General features: G+C 36.8%; 1 protein-coding gene across 1 annotated transcript in view; it reads left to right on the top strand.

Annotated features, from left to right (window-relative positions):
• gfra2b (GDNF family receptor alpha 2b) overlaps positions 1–11,590 on the top strand; it is a 71,882-nt gene extending 60,292 nt beyond the window's left edge. The window contains exons 6-9 of the mRNA XM_051121082.1: positions 20–160; positions 370–557; positions 7,566–7,610; positions 10,546–11,590. Coding sequence (XP_050977039.1) covers positions 20–160; positions 370–557; positions 7,566–7,610; positions 10,546–10,698 — 527 coding nt within the window. The 3' untranslated portion in view covers positions 10,699–11,590. The remainder of the gene's footprint in view (positions 1–19; positions 161–369; positions 558–7,565; positions 7,611–10,545) is intronic.
• The last annotated feature ends 3,412 nt before the right edge of the window (positions 11,591–15,002 follow it).

Here is a 15,002-nt window from a genome sequence, read left to right on the forward strand (position 1 = left end):
TCTACCCTTGGCCTTACAGGATCAGATGTGACTCCAAACTATGTGGATGCAAGCCACACCAACATCACTATTTCCCCTTGGTGTGGCTGTCGAGGCAGTGGAAATCATGAAGCGGAGTGCGAGGCCTTCCTCCGAGACTTCAGAGAGAACACTTGCTTGAGTGAGTGGAGATGAAACCTCACGTAACCTCATGCCCTGAATAGCCATCCTTATGGGCTTAACCTAAATAGCACATTAATGAGAAACGCTATGTCTTACGGACATGTGATTTCTTTTGCTGAGGGTCTGTTTTTCTCCCCACATGAAATTTTCATGGCTTTTTCATGCATGTGTTTTTATTTGCATATGTGTGTGTGTTTCGGTGTGTAGGAAACGCTATCCAGGCATTCGGTTATGGCACGGATGCGGGTCTAGTTCCCATCACGGAGTCTCAGTCGGCAGTCCCATCAGTCCGGACCAATCTGCAACCGGCTATCATCACCAAACATGTCATCAACTCAAATGATGTCAAGCAAATAGACAGTGCATGTGTTTTCTCCACATGCGCCAATCTTCAGGTAGGTCTGAAAATTTTGCTGTTCATTGCGTTGTGTTACATTATTACCAAGTGAATCCAAGGCTAAAAAATGAAGGAATTTAAAGATGAAGTGTGCATTTTCTTCCAATATTGAAAAACTTTTTCCTATTCCAGTTTAGCCTACAGTCTCAGAAAAAAACATACAAGACTGTCACTGAGGCAGTAACATTTGTAACGGTAACATTTAGGGGTAAATACGATACAAATATGTACCTTTAGCTTTCAAACCTTAGTGACAGCTTTGCATTTTTTGTGTATAAGCTATTTGTAGGTTGATTTCAGTAGAAAAAAGTGTAAACGCTGACATTCTAAGATGTTTTCCAAACATTGTTTGCTTAAGAATCCCAACCAGCCTGACACAGCAACAGCTCAACCAATAGTGTGAGTTTGGGGCGGGGCTATCTGATTGACTAGCCAATTGCCGACAGAGATGCTGTGTTCGAAATGCTATACTATCATAGTACTCATAGTACACTAAGAGCTACTATATTTGTTCTCTTTTTGTTCTCTTTCATCATCAAAAATAGTTTGAAAGAAGTCACAACTGAGCCGCTGCGGATCTCCATTCAAACACAGCATTGTTTCATTTACGAATGAATGTGCGTTTTTAAACCAATCTAGTCAGTCAGTGATTCAATTTCCCATTCTTAAAGACAGTCACTTGCTTAATTCCTGAATGAATCAGGCATTCGCACAAATCAAATGAATGAATGATTCAGCAATTAAATCAGTGAACTGCCTCCACCTACTGGCAGTTTTAGTTTCATTTGAAAGTATCTTTTCAATTATTTAAATCATTTAATATTTCTATATTCAAACTTTTATATTTAAAACATTAATATCAACATAAACTTATGAATTTGATTGCACTCATTCCATCTCTGAGCCTCACTAAATATATGAAAATACACCAAGCCATTTTAGTGTTCTTGTGTGCCACTTCTGTAGTACAAACTATTTTTGTTAATACTGATTTCATTTGATTGGTAACTTATTCTTCTTCTACTCGTTCTTGACATAATTTGACATATTTGACATATAAGATGAAATACTTTTAATAAAATTAGAAAAATATCATTGCAAAGGTAAAAACAAAATTTCCCTATAAATCACTTTAAGGAGTGAAATATCACCTCATAACGGGAAGGCAAATTTTGGATCAGATTTTTTGATTATTGATTAGAAGGTGCTACTGAAATTTTGACTGTGGTCCTAAATTTTAAAAATTAGGAACATAAGTGCTTCTAAAGAAAAGTGAGTGTAGAGCCCTGCTGTCTATAGTGTCAGTAGCGTAACAAGTAAGATGCGCAGTAACTGCTTTTGTCAAAGTTCTAAACTCAAACTCGTTTTTACAGAATTTAGATAAATCGGAACACTTTTTTGCCATTGAGATAATTCCAGTGAATAACTGTCATTAGGCTAGTTTGATTGTCCAGTGGGTTGGTTTGGTTACGCAGATATGGCAATCCCTATGCTAGCGGCACAGAAATTGCACAGTTCTAAAGTCATAAATCACATTCATTACCCGATGTTCTTTTTTTTTTTTTTTTTTTTTTTTTTTTGGTCAGTGTAATGGGCAATAGTGCTAGTTTTTCTTGTATGTGCCATACTAACATCAAAATTGCCCTGAATGTCAAGATCAGTGCTCAAACATGTATTGCTGCTTTCTGCATGTACAAAAGCAAAACACACAAATTCCATTAAACCCCCTTTAAATCTAGGCCAAACCTTGAGGACACCAACTATTACAATCATTAAAATAACTGAGCGAAGCAGAGTCCCTCTTCGGGGGGTTGGGGGGAATCATGTTTTACCTGAAGATATGCAGAGTTTCTAGTGAAAGGTAAAACACTTTTGTATAATTCAGTATGCAGGTGAATAATTCATAAACTCAGAGCGTTTGTCAGCTCATGCAGGGGCCATTTAGAGCAGACCAGCAATATGGCTGTCCACACCAGCGAGGTCTGTAATACCTGAAAATCATGAAATATTGAGCCTTGGTGCTGAGATGGAAGATTAAGGTTTGAATCTGGCTCATGAAAATCCTGTTTATTGATAGTGTATGTTGATTCTCGCTTTGATTTCAAGGATGTTAGTATGATTTGTCGTGCATGCAGGAAGCTATGTAATCCTATGTAAATGAGTGATGTCATCACAAACACTAATTTGTTAGCTAATCCAAGTTTGAAAAGGCCTGCATTATAGAGATATGACTTAGTGTGACCACTTCCATCCTATCGTGCCTCGCAGTTCTGTCCTAAGTCCTGAGGATTCAGTTATAAGCCCCTGGGTACTGAAGAAAATGACTGCACTCTCTCATCCATGCTGAAACAAATTATGAAAACTCCACAGACAGAAATATCATATAGTCACACTGGAAATAACTATTTTAATTTATGTCTCTGGCAATTGTCGTAGGAGGCAACAGTCAATCTGTGAAAAGTGGTTTTCTGACATGGCTGCTCCTATCTACTCGATTACTTGGTGCGTTTACAAGTTGGACGTATTGAACTTGTGCTCGCGGTAAAGAATTTGAGAGTATGGAATGTGTTGATTGAATAAAGCAGCTGTACTCAACAATGTCAAGTTTTTGATTGAAAAAAACTCCAGATTTATATAACACAGGGAAAAGTGCATTCATTTCCATAGTAATCTGATGTTCACCTGATACATATACACAGTATATCATGACTTGTGTCGCGATTTAGCTCAAAGGGAAATGTGTATAAATAATTACAATTAATTATGATTAATTACAATTATTTATATCAACTGCCAGTAGTAACTGTAGCAGAAATAATTTTTCCATTAACTAATCTGTTCGCCCAGCGAACATTCAGTATTTTTATATCAAAATAACTTTCTTAAAGTACCGTTGCATTAGAGCATGCAGCTTGAATTGGAATCGTAAAGGGACATTAATTTGCAAGGCAGAATCAGAATCAAAACTCATGTAATTTATGCACAATAGTTTATTAACTAAGGACTAACACATAACTAATCTAAACAAACAAACATGAAATCACTCATACATGAGGGAAGGTCAGTGAGAAGCAGTTAGAGAAAGACAAGGAAATGAAGCTATGAAAAGAGTCAGTTAACCACCTGAGTGAAACCATCAGTGCTGTCTACAGCTTATACTAAACCTCTGTTTTGTTTAGTTAAATGTACGATACTTGCATTGGCTTGGTCGTTGAACAAGTGTCTGAATGCAGTCTCGGGTGAAAGTCTTGATTGTTGGAGCAGTGGTGGTTTTGGAATCGTGATCACCTTCTTCTGGGCTCGAAGAGTGATGAACTCCAAAGATGTTCTGACTCGATGGTGACTGGGAGTTTCGTCCCATGTGAAAAGTGAAGAAGAACCAAGAGCTGAGAGGGACCCAGCTGAAGTCCTGTGATCTTTGGGGAATGGAAAGACAAGGCCGCAAGGCCTGGCGCACGCTTAGGGAAGTCCTGAAGAGATCTAGCTCATCTTCTTAGGTTCTAAAAGAACCACTGACTGACTGAGGCGAGTCATGAGGATGAATTCCAAGGTTGAGTGGAAATGTCTGGCTCTTTGTGGTCGAGAGCCACAGCTCTGTATGTTGGGGCCTGTCGGGCCTGCCGGGCACGCCCTGTGCCGGCTCAGGCTCCCCGTGGGAGGCTGCGCCTCCAGGAGGTCCACGAACCAATGGTAACTTTCACCTTTGGAGGGAAAGTTTACGACTCTTTGTTTGTGAGCCTGGTATTTTGCATATGTAATTCGATTGGGTATAGATGCAAAAACTACTAAGGTTTCTTAAAACACTAACATGTTGCAAAAGTATCAACATATAATATACACATCATTTAGATCATCAAAATACGAGTTGAAAGAGACCAAACATGCCATAGGTAAGTTATACTACACTAGAGATCTATTATAACAAATGCATACAACAGAATACAGTGAAAACACAAAATTACAAGGCAGTAATAGTAAAACTATACACAATGACCTGGGGCTATGTGTGATAGGAAGGTCAAGGATAGGTTTGTCTGTGAATGAATAGGAAAGAGTCCATTTCTATAGGCACTGTGTCTTTCCTATAGGGAAATGTAGTGTGCTCTGTTTGCATTCCTTGAAGCAATAAAACCTATGATATCAGATAGTCACCCTGGCAACTAAGCCCTTTTGGGGTGTTGTCTCCAAAATTCCAGCATATAGCTGGGTTGTTGGTTTTAAAGATTATTTGTTAAATGTAACAAATAACTGTATGTCTGATTGGTCCAGATGCTACATTTGCTTTGTTATTAAAACTACACTGTCAGAAAAATGTGCAAAAATTATACTTTTGTACAGCTTGTCATTGGGCCAGTGCCCTCAAAGAAGCCTTTGTACCTTATTTACCCCTAATGGGTGCATATAAAAGTTGGAAACATTTTAAAAGCTTGAACTAGTTTTAAAGTTGAAAGTTTAAATGTTTTGAAAACAACAAAGTCTATCAGATAGATAGATAGATAGATAGATAGATAGAAAGATAGATAGATACCCTGGTGAAAAAAACAGCATATGCTGGTAGGTATGTTTTGATGCTGAGATGCTGGTTAGGTATGTTTTGATGCTGGTTTATGCTAAAAAAACACTAAAAACAGCTAAAACCATCTAAACCAAAAAAGCAGCTAAACCCAACTGATTTAGAAAAAAAAACACACACCTAAAAACCAGCTAAAACCAGCCTAAATTGGTTGTTTAGTCTTAGCTGGTTTAAGCTGAAAGTAACTGGTTTAAGTTGGCTAGGTCTTAAAACAGGTCTCCCAGCTTGACTAGCTAAGACCAGACAAAAAGTGGCCAAAACCACTTTAAAACCAGCCTGGAAGTGTGTTTTTTTTTTTTTTCCCCAGTAGGGAGGGGTTAAGCTTTACTATAGCAATAGACAGCTTAAAAAGTCTCACAAAAGTTTTCACCCCCTCAATAAAACTCTATGGGATTTTGGGTGGTTTTGATAGTCTGGTTTTAGAAAACCGTAAATCAGATCAGTTAGAAAAAATATAGCAACTAACTTCAGAATAGTCTTAAGGTCTGACCCAAGTTTGGTGGTTGTAGCTTTAAAGCTCTAGAAGGAGATACTGATTAAATTTTGGCTCAGAAAAAGAAGCAGCAGTTTAAATAGCATAATTTTTTCAAGCCAAATTAATTAATAACCCTTTAGCAGTAAAGAAGGTACAAAGCTTTCTTTAAAGGTACAAGCCCCAGTGACAAGCTGTTATACCCTTAAAGGTACCATTTTTGTACATTTTTTGACATTTCAGCCACAAGAAAAGTCAAATTTTGACATTTTGTGGTAGATATTGTCAGGCATAACACATCAGATTTAGTTTGTTTCAAGATTGCTTTACTTGATAATTGTGCTGGCTGAATCTCCGTTCAAATGCTCTTCCACCCAATGCACCATTTTATTTTGAAGAAGAAAATTGGTATAGTTGCATAAAAAGAAGGCATGTTTTTGCTGAATAGAATGACAATAGGTGCTTTCACAAATACAGCTTTTCCATAAATTTAACAGCATTTCTGTGTTTAAAGGTCATGTGTGAACAGAACCAATTGTCCATATGAAGAAAAACATTTGAAAAACATGATTATCTACATTGTGGAAAGAAATGTCATGAAATTGGACAGATGCTAAAACAAAAGAACTGCTTTCTATCCAAACAGTTGGATAAATCAGCAGACAGATTACCGGAACTGTTCTAAGTTTCTATTAAATATGCAACAATGTATAGATAACACCAAGAGCACATGAGTTTAATGGCATTTTGTTTGCTTATATTGCTACACAAGAGTAGAGAGCGCTTGGTTAAACTGGATTACAGGTGGTGGGTGAATATATGCAGGGTTTTGCGCTGAAATATTGTGGGCGTAAAATGGCCGCAAATGTTTAGTGAATTCACCACGGAATGTGTACAGATGGGTACAAAAGGAAATTCATGTTTTCTGAGATGAATCCATTTTCTGAGCAGCCTGGGATTTGACAGTGCTGTTAAATAGGGCACTGAAACTATCAGTTATTAATAATGCTTATTAATGTCATTCCTGTGAAGTTCTGCTAGGGTTTCTGTTTGTTTACTTTAATTTCAAGTAGCTTGTTAGTACTCTAAAGTCAGTGTTTTATCATAAAAAATATATATATATATTCAGTGATTCCATGCTTTTTTTCTTTCTGCTCTAAAACTTTGCATGTCCTTGTGGGAAAAGCAATTCAAAGACTCAATCAAGCAAACCATTGTGCAATTTTTCATAAAGCTTCTTATGGTTTTACATCAAAGAGTCTGCAGTTGTTTTTTTCTTGGTTTTGTAGCTAACAAACCATACTCAGCTGAGAACTTCTATAACATGTTAAGTGTTTGCACGACTCATATCTTTCAAATGTATCTAATGCATTTATTCTGCTTCATAGCATGAGAAAAACCCACCTGCTCAAACGTTTTGCACACTTATGAAGCGACTAGCCACATAATTTCTGACTGATTTCTGTCATTTACTGTGTATTTATAGGTTGGGTTTGTAATGTGTACACCCCCATCTGTCACTGGTCACCCAAACAGACAGTCCCACAATGAATGCCATTGGTTGAGACGATGTTGTTTTGTCTGGCTTATTGAGATTCTCACACAAACACAGTTGTGTTTTAAAAGCACCACAGTGTTTACGCTTTTCATGGGAACCAACCTACAAATGACCTACTTAAAGTCTCTTCATATTAAGCTATGTATAAGCTAAGTATTAAGCTAAGTAATATCCAACAAATGATACACTTCAGCTTTAACATCCATATTACACTGTTCCACTACAGCTTAGTGTATGTCTTGTGCTGTTCATGTTTTAAAACCCAAGACTGAAATTATGTACAGGCGTAGATTACGATAGAATAATGGATGGAGGGCAGTCAGACACAATCAGAACTGAAGACTACAGTATGGAGGATATGGTCATGTGATCCTAAGAATATTAATTATTTCTATTTTCACAGGACAGTGAACAGAAGTGTTCTAACAGTTTTGAATGTGCTGATGAGGTAAGACAATATAGCATATATAACATAATTGACCTATTCGTGCCTAATGGAAATGCGTCAATTTCACAAAAAAAGTTTTTAGCTCGCAAAACTGCAATGGAAATGTGTTTTTCACATCTATAGGTCACAAGGCGCATGTAAAAAGTCATATAGTCATTCTTCAGTGTATTATAACCTCCAAGAAACACTTCATACGTGGCCTCTCTCAAGTATAAGGGGCTTTCCCTGCAATTAATGCTTTTTACACTGCACACGTCTGCGGTGCATAACGGCTCTGACGCTGCCACCGAAGCTGATCACGGCCACTCTAGTCTAGTCTACTGGCTCCCCGTGCTGCTTCTGTGAATTAAATATAGCCAAAATCCCACCAAAATCCAATCCATTCGCAATACTTTCTTATCAGTATTTATAAAATACTGCCAATCTGCAATGGAAACGTGCCTAATCACAGCTGTCCCAAGCTGTTTTTGATACATTTTGGAATTTTGGACATAGAAGGACTACCTCTCGTCAAGGAGCATTCAGGTGGGATTTAAATATGGCAATATGGTGTAACAAGATTAATTTGGAAGTGAGGGTTTACAGATAGCAATACAAATGGAAGAAGCCTCATGTTACAGTCGTCACGATCGCAGATGACAACATCCAGGATCAACACTGTTCATGTACCACAGTGTAAGATTAAATTAATTTCAATTGAACCAGTTTAACACGGAGAAATGTAGATTTTGTTTATGTGTTTTTGACCTGCACTGTACATAACGTAAGAAGAGTTAGCGGTTTAGATTTGTATGTTTACGTTAGCATGGATTCATTATCGTTCCTGTTGAGCAGATCGAAAAAAAAAATAACTTAAAGGAGAAGTTCACTTCCAGAATAAAAATTTATAGATAATTTACTCTCCCTCGTCATCCAAGATGTTCATATCTTTCTTTCTTCAGTCGATAAGAAATGATGTTTCTTGAGAAAAACATTTCAGGAATGTTCTTCATATAGTGGACTTCAATGGTGCCCCAAAGTTTGAAATTCCAAAATGCAGTTTAAATGCAGCTTTAAATGGCTCTAAATGATCCCAACCAAGGAAGAAGGGTTTTATCTAGCAAAACGATCTGTCATTTTCGAATTGACAATTAATATACTTTTTAACCTCAAATGCTTGTCTTGTCTCGTCTCTATGATGCGCATGCATAGTCTGGTCAATCCGTATCAATACAGTTTGGGTATGTCAAAAAACTCCCGTCTTGTTTTCGTCTTCAAAGTCAAAATCGCCCCACATCGCTGATTTACCTTTTTTTTTTTTTTTTTTGGTAATGGACGTTTCATCTTTGCATGTTCACTTTGTAAACACTTGGTCAGTACTTTTGCAGAGATGTAGGACAATTTTGAAGTTGGGGAAGAAAACAAGATGGGAGTTTTTCAACATACCCTAACTGTCTTGACCGTATTGAACCAGAAAAAAACAGTTCATGCAGACTTAGACAAGATGAGCATTTGAGGTTAAAAAGTATATAAATTGTTAATTTGTTTTGAAAATGACCGATCGTTTTGCTAGATAAGAACCTTCTTCCTTGGCTGGGATTATTTAGAGCTATTTTCAATTAAACTGCATTTTGGAAGTTCAAACTTGGAGGCACCATTGAAGTCCATTATATGGAGATAATTCCTGATTTTTTTTTTCCTCAAGAAAGGCATGAACATCTTGAATGACAAGGGGGTGAGTAAATTATCTGTAAATTTTTGTTCTGGAAGTGAATTTCTTCTTTAATGAGAGTATGACAACCAGAAAATGAAATGTTCTTCCAGTTATGTAGTCATTTATACATTGTATACATTTCAGTGTTTTTTTTTTTTTAAATAATACTGCTTGTTTTAGAACTTTCAGATAAAACTCAAAAGGAATGTTCCCAAAATTTTTTCGAAAATTTCAATTTCAAAAGTTTGCAAAACCTAAAACAAAAAGAGTTTAAAACATGTTAAAAAAAGTATTCAAAGAACATTCAGAAATAAACTTTTAATAACTTAATGGGACGTTAGCAAAATGTTCTTAGAACTTTTTTTTTTCAGTTCACCCAAAAATGAAAATTCTGTAATTAATTACTCACCCTCATGTCGTTCCAAACCCATAAGATCTTCGTTTATCTTCGGAACACAAATTAAGATATTTTTGATGAAATCCGAGAGCTTTCTGACCCGGCATAGACGGCAACGCAACTGACATGCTCAAGGCCCAGAAAGGTAGTATGGACATTGTTAAAATAATCCATGTGACATTAGTGGTTCAACCATAATTTTATGAAGCTACAAGAATACTTTTTGTGCACAAAGAACATTCTACGTTCTAACGTTCTACGTCAGAATGCCAGCTCCTGCGTCAACAGCACCACATGCATGTGTCGTGGTACTCTTGTTCTGCTTGTAAACAAGGCGCAGCACATCTAGGTTCGACGTCAGAACGCCGGCATCGGTAGCAAGAAATTGTTGAATAAAGTTATTTTTGTTTTCTTTATGCACAAAACGTATTCTCATACAGTAACTTCATAACATCCACATTCAACCACTGAAGTCACTATTTTAACTATGTCCTTACTACCTTTCTGGGCTTTGAACATGGTAGTTGCGTTGCTGTCTATGCAAGGTTAGAAAGCTCTCAGATCTCATCAAAAATATCTTAATTTGTATTCCGAAGATGTATGAAGGTCTTACGGGTTTGGAACAACATGAGGGTGAGTAATTAATGACAGAATTTTAATGTTTGGGTGAACTATCCCTGTAAGTCAACAACAGTCATTGTCACTGAATGAACAAGTTATTAAATTATGTTGAAATTAAGTTTAAGAGCCTGAGTTTTACAAGTGAGTAGTGAGTGACTGGGAATGAGGGAAATGACCTGTAATCTGAATACCTGAACTAAAAAAAGCTTGTAATGTTTCCTCAGAATGTGCTGAACCCCAATATGGAAGGATCCATTGACTCGGTGGGCTCTCACCAGGCTGACAACAACAGAGCCAGACATTCATCTGTGACTTCAATCAGTGTTTCTGCCGCCACACTGACACTGGCCTTTGCACTGGTCAATCAGGTTCTGTAAACACAGCCTGACTCTACAACACCAGGAAGCATCTGATGGATTCTTCTGACCTCAATCAAAGAACTTCTCTAAAGTGACATTGATCTTTCTCTCTCTCTTAGTGTGTGTGTATGTGTGTATCACACGCCATCTTTAAAAACCAGTCGAAACAAAAAAAAAAAAAACAACAAATCCTTTGCAGGAGCTTCTAAAAGACTCGAAACACCACTGCCCCATTGAAGAGAAAGTGAGGAACCACCAGTGGACACGGAGAACTTCTACAAATGTCTTCTAATGCCAGAAGGAAAGTAGCCCACCGTGTTCTCCAATATTATGAGAACAGGCTATAAAATGCAATCATGTGACCCATTGATGAACTCTCTCTGTATATTCACCTAGAGATATAGAGCATTCATTATAAAAACAAAACTCTTCGCTATCTCCCCCGCGCACATCAGTACAGTAGTGCTCACTGCCTTGATCATTACCAGTAATTCCATGTAAATGATTCTTTTGTTCAAAAAAAAAAGAAAAAAGGATGAAATCTCAATTTGTGCCCTTTTTAATTCCGAAAATCTACAAGGGGATATCTGCAACACGTTTGGATTCTCCAATCTGGCGGGATTCAGATCATACTGCCTGGTGTACAATGTGTATAATGATGTTTGTAAGTATATGAGATTCTTTTTCCTGTTTTATCTCTAAAGAACCTTTAGCATGTGCCGGAAAGTCGAGCGACGTGGGGAACTAGAACAAAAGCGGAGAGCCACGTGAAACGTATCACCATGGAGAGCCGTCAGTGCCAATGATGTTCGTCTTAGGCTGTTATTATGTGTAATCATTTCTTTCTTGCCAAAAGACTTGGATTATATTCAAAGAAAAATGCTCCGGGGAGAGCGAAACAAAAGATCCATTTGCGGAGAGGGTCAATTGTTGGTGTATTTTATAGTGTGCAATCTATCGTGTGGCCTTACTTTTTTGTCTTTGCTCTGTTCCTCTCTCTTATGTAATGGTTTCAGACCGTGCCACTTGCAGAGTACCGCCAAGACCGACTGAGATGATTTCAGACGTTCAAAAATAGCAGCTCCTATGACTCAAAAAGGTCTTGGTTCATTTGTGATGCTTTAAATTGAGGCAAGACAGAGGCTCAAGAATGTGTCAGAAATATTTGTTTAAAACTGAATAAAAACATCCTAGTAATGTCTCGGAGAGTCGTGATCTGCTGCGGAATTAAATTAGGTCTGAGTTATTATCTTGGAAAAAGTTTTGAAATGCTCTGTGTACACTGTAAAAACAATTTGTTGAGTCAACTTAAAATAATTTGTTACCTGGCGCCATAATCGGTCAACCCCTACATTAAAAAGTGTTTTTAGCAAAATTTGCTCATCACTATACTCTGATTGGTGGAGAATCATAAATAATGTACCTTGTAGTTATAAGAACTTAGTTCTAGGAATATTTTAAATTGAACTCTGGAAGAAATGTTATTAGACCTTTATAGAATAAAACATCAACATTTTACTCAGACCCATTTCTAGTAAATCCAGAAAAAAGAAGTGTTCTCTTAATTATTTCCAGAGCTGTATTATGTCATTTGGAGTACATTATTGTAGGGGTCAACCAATGTGTGTTTTTAAGGGCCGATGCCAATAGCAATTACACCGTGTGCATAATGATATTCTGGTCATATTTTTTTTTCCAAGCACATTTTACCAATTCAAAACCACATCAATCTTAATAACTTCTATTCATTTTGTATTTAATCATTTATACATGATATATAATTGTCCATGAGGGCTGGAAGTGAAAAACACCTTATATTCAGGTGTCCATAATTATTAGGCATGTTTTCTTTTACATATAAATGAGCCAAAAAAGAGATTTAACCAAGACTGAAAAGTAAAAAAAAAAAAAAAAAAAAAAATTAAATGCCCAAGAGTAGGATGCAATACTAGAATTTGCAAAGTTAAGGCATGACCATTGGACAGAGAAATGCTTGTTGGGTCACCACAGTGAGAAAAAAACAGTGGAGAAGAAAAGACACGTTAACTGCAAAAGAATTAAGAATTACGGTGAATAATTAAGGGGGGGAAACCATCAGGAACCATTTAGTCTCCAGTTCCACCATTTTTCAGAACTACAACTTACCTGGAGTCTTCAAAAATGCAATGTGTCAGGTTCTCAGAGACTTTGCTTGGGTGAAAACTGCTAAAAAATGATCCTCACTTAAAAAGAATAACATGCTGAAGTGTTGTGAAATACATGAAGACTGTTTTCTATAGGCTTTATAGACAGATAAGTGACTCTTGAAGGACCAGCATCAAATCCTCTTATACCACTCTTTCAAGAATTTATCTTCCAAAATCTGGCAGTAAGTTTTGGAAGTTCATTTTAGTCCATCTTTGCAAGTCAGACTTTTTAGGATAGGAGATAGACTAAACATGAACTCCCAAAATGTACTGCCAGATTCTGGAAGATAAATTCTTGAATCAAAGGGTACAAGAGGATGTGGTGCTGGTCCTGGTGCTTATCTGTCTATAAAACCTATAAAAAACAGTCTTCATGTATTTCACAACACTTCAGCATGTTATTCTTCTTAAGTGAGGGTAATTTTTTAGGATTGATTTTTTACTCAAGCAAAGTCTCTGAAAATCTGACACTTCTGAAGACTTCAGGTAGGTTGAAGTTCCAGCCTTCATGGACAATTATATATCACTTACAAATGATTAAATACAAAATGAATAGTAGTTATTAGGACTGATGTGGTTTGGAATTGGTAAAATGTGATTGGTAAAAAAAATATGACCAGAATATCAATGTGCCTAATAATTAGGCACACAGTGTATTAAAGATCAAGTATACCGATAACCGATATTTTAAACCGATTTATATGTGTGGTGTGTTTATATGTGTTAAAATTAATGTCAAAATTAAGAGTAACAATGGCTCGGACAAAAACTTTCTTTAAAAGGTTTTAAATTATTGTAGTGGCAAATCAGTTTCAAAAATCGGTTTGGAAATGACCAATACCGATAACTATAATCATGCTGCAATAATCGGTCAACCCCTACATTATTGGTGTAAAAATTAAATGAATGTCAAATGAATAACAAAGGGCTCTGACAAAAACATTCTTCAAAAGGTTTTAAATTATTTTATCGGCAAACTGGTTTTAAAAATGGCCGATACGATAACCATAAAAATGCTTAATATCAGCGCAATGCTTAATATCAGTCAAGCCCTACATTATTGGAGTGAGCAATCACTAAAGTGGAGAATCATGAGTAATGCACTACATAGTTATAAGTACTCAGTTCTAGGAACTAGCCAGCATGGTGGTTCCTAAAGAACCAATTTTCCCCCCAGGTCGTTTTTGTGGTTGCATTCGCACCGGCAGCAGGAACTCTAAAGCGGCCACCATCAACGTTTTTGTCAGCCCCATTCACAAATATCAACAATAGGTGAATGTAGGAAGCTGTGATCGGAGCTGTTTTTGTTGTGTATCCTGGGTTTTGTGATAACGGAGATAGAATGTGAACACGCAGTTTACGATATTGAAAGAGCATGAAAATCTGACAAATCTCCTGTGACAACTTGCAGTGTTACATTTCATCAAAGCTGAGAAAGAACACAACGCTGTAAACAACAAGTAGCTAAATGCCGTTAGCGTCGTTTTGCATGTTCGTAGAGTAAATATTTTTACATGGCTTTTTAAAAATGTCTTTTTTGCTTATCAGCGACTGGTAGTTCTTATAGAACTTTTTGAGACCCTACTTTGAAGTAGGAGCTAATTTAGCTCCACCAAATAGAGTTTCTAGAATGAAAAACATTTTTAGTTCCTGCGGTGCGAACACTCCTGCGGTGGGAACTTCCGCCAATAGTTCTAGGGACTATGAAAAGGCTCCTCCGGTGTGAAAGCCACTTAGATTTTCCAATGATTTTTGAGTTGAAATAATGCAGGCTGATGGCTTTAGCAACAGCATTTACCAATGACTAACACCTTGTAGGTCTGTCTTTGGTTATCTTTAAAAACCAGTTCCCTTATAGAGAAAATAATTGGATTTTTACTTTCCAAAACCTAACTTTTGCACTCTATTGGCTGATTTTAACCAATACCAAACTTCAGTCAGGCTCCATTCTGATATGTAATGCCCAATTTTAACAATCCAAGCCATCACCAATGAGGAATTCTTTGTTAAATAGCTTGTTTTACTCAAAAGCTTCATCTTCATACTAAGGCAAAATAGGTTACATTTCACACTGACTGCAAATGTAGCCCTCATCATATGTGAAGACATAAAATGGACTAAATGTAAAAGTCTTTC

This window comes from Labeo rohita, chromosome 10, assembly GCF_022985175.1.
Source record: "Labeo rohita strain BAU-BD-2019 chromosome 10, IGBB_LRoh.1.0, whole genome shotgun sequence".
NCBI classification, from domain to species: Eukaryota; Metazoa; Chordata; class Actinopteri; order Cypriniformes; family Cyprinidae; genus Labeo; species Labeo rohita.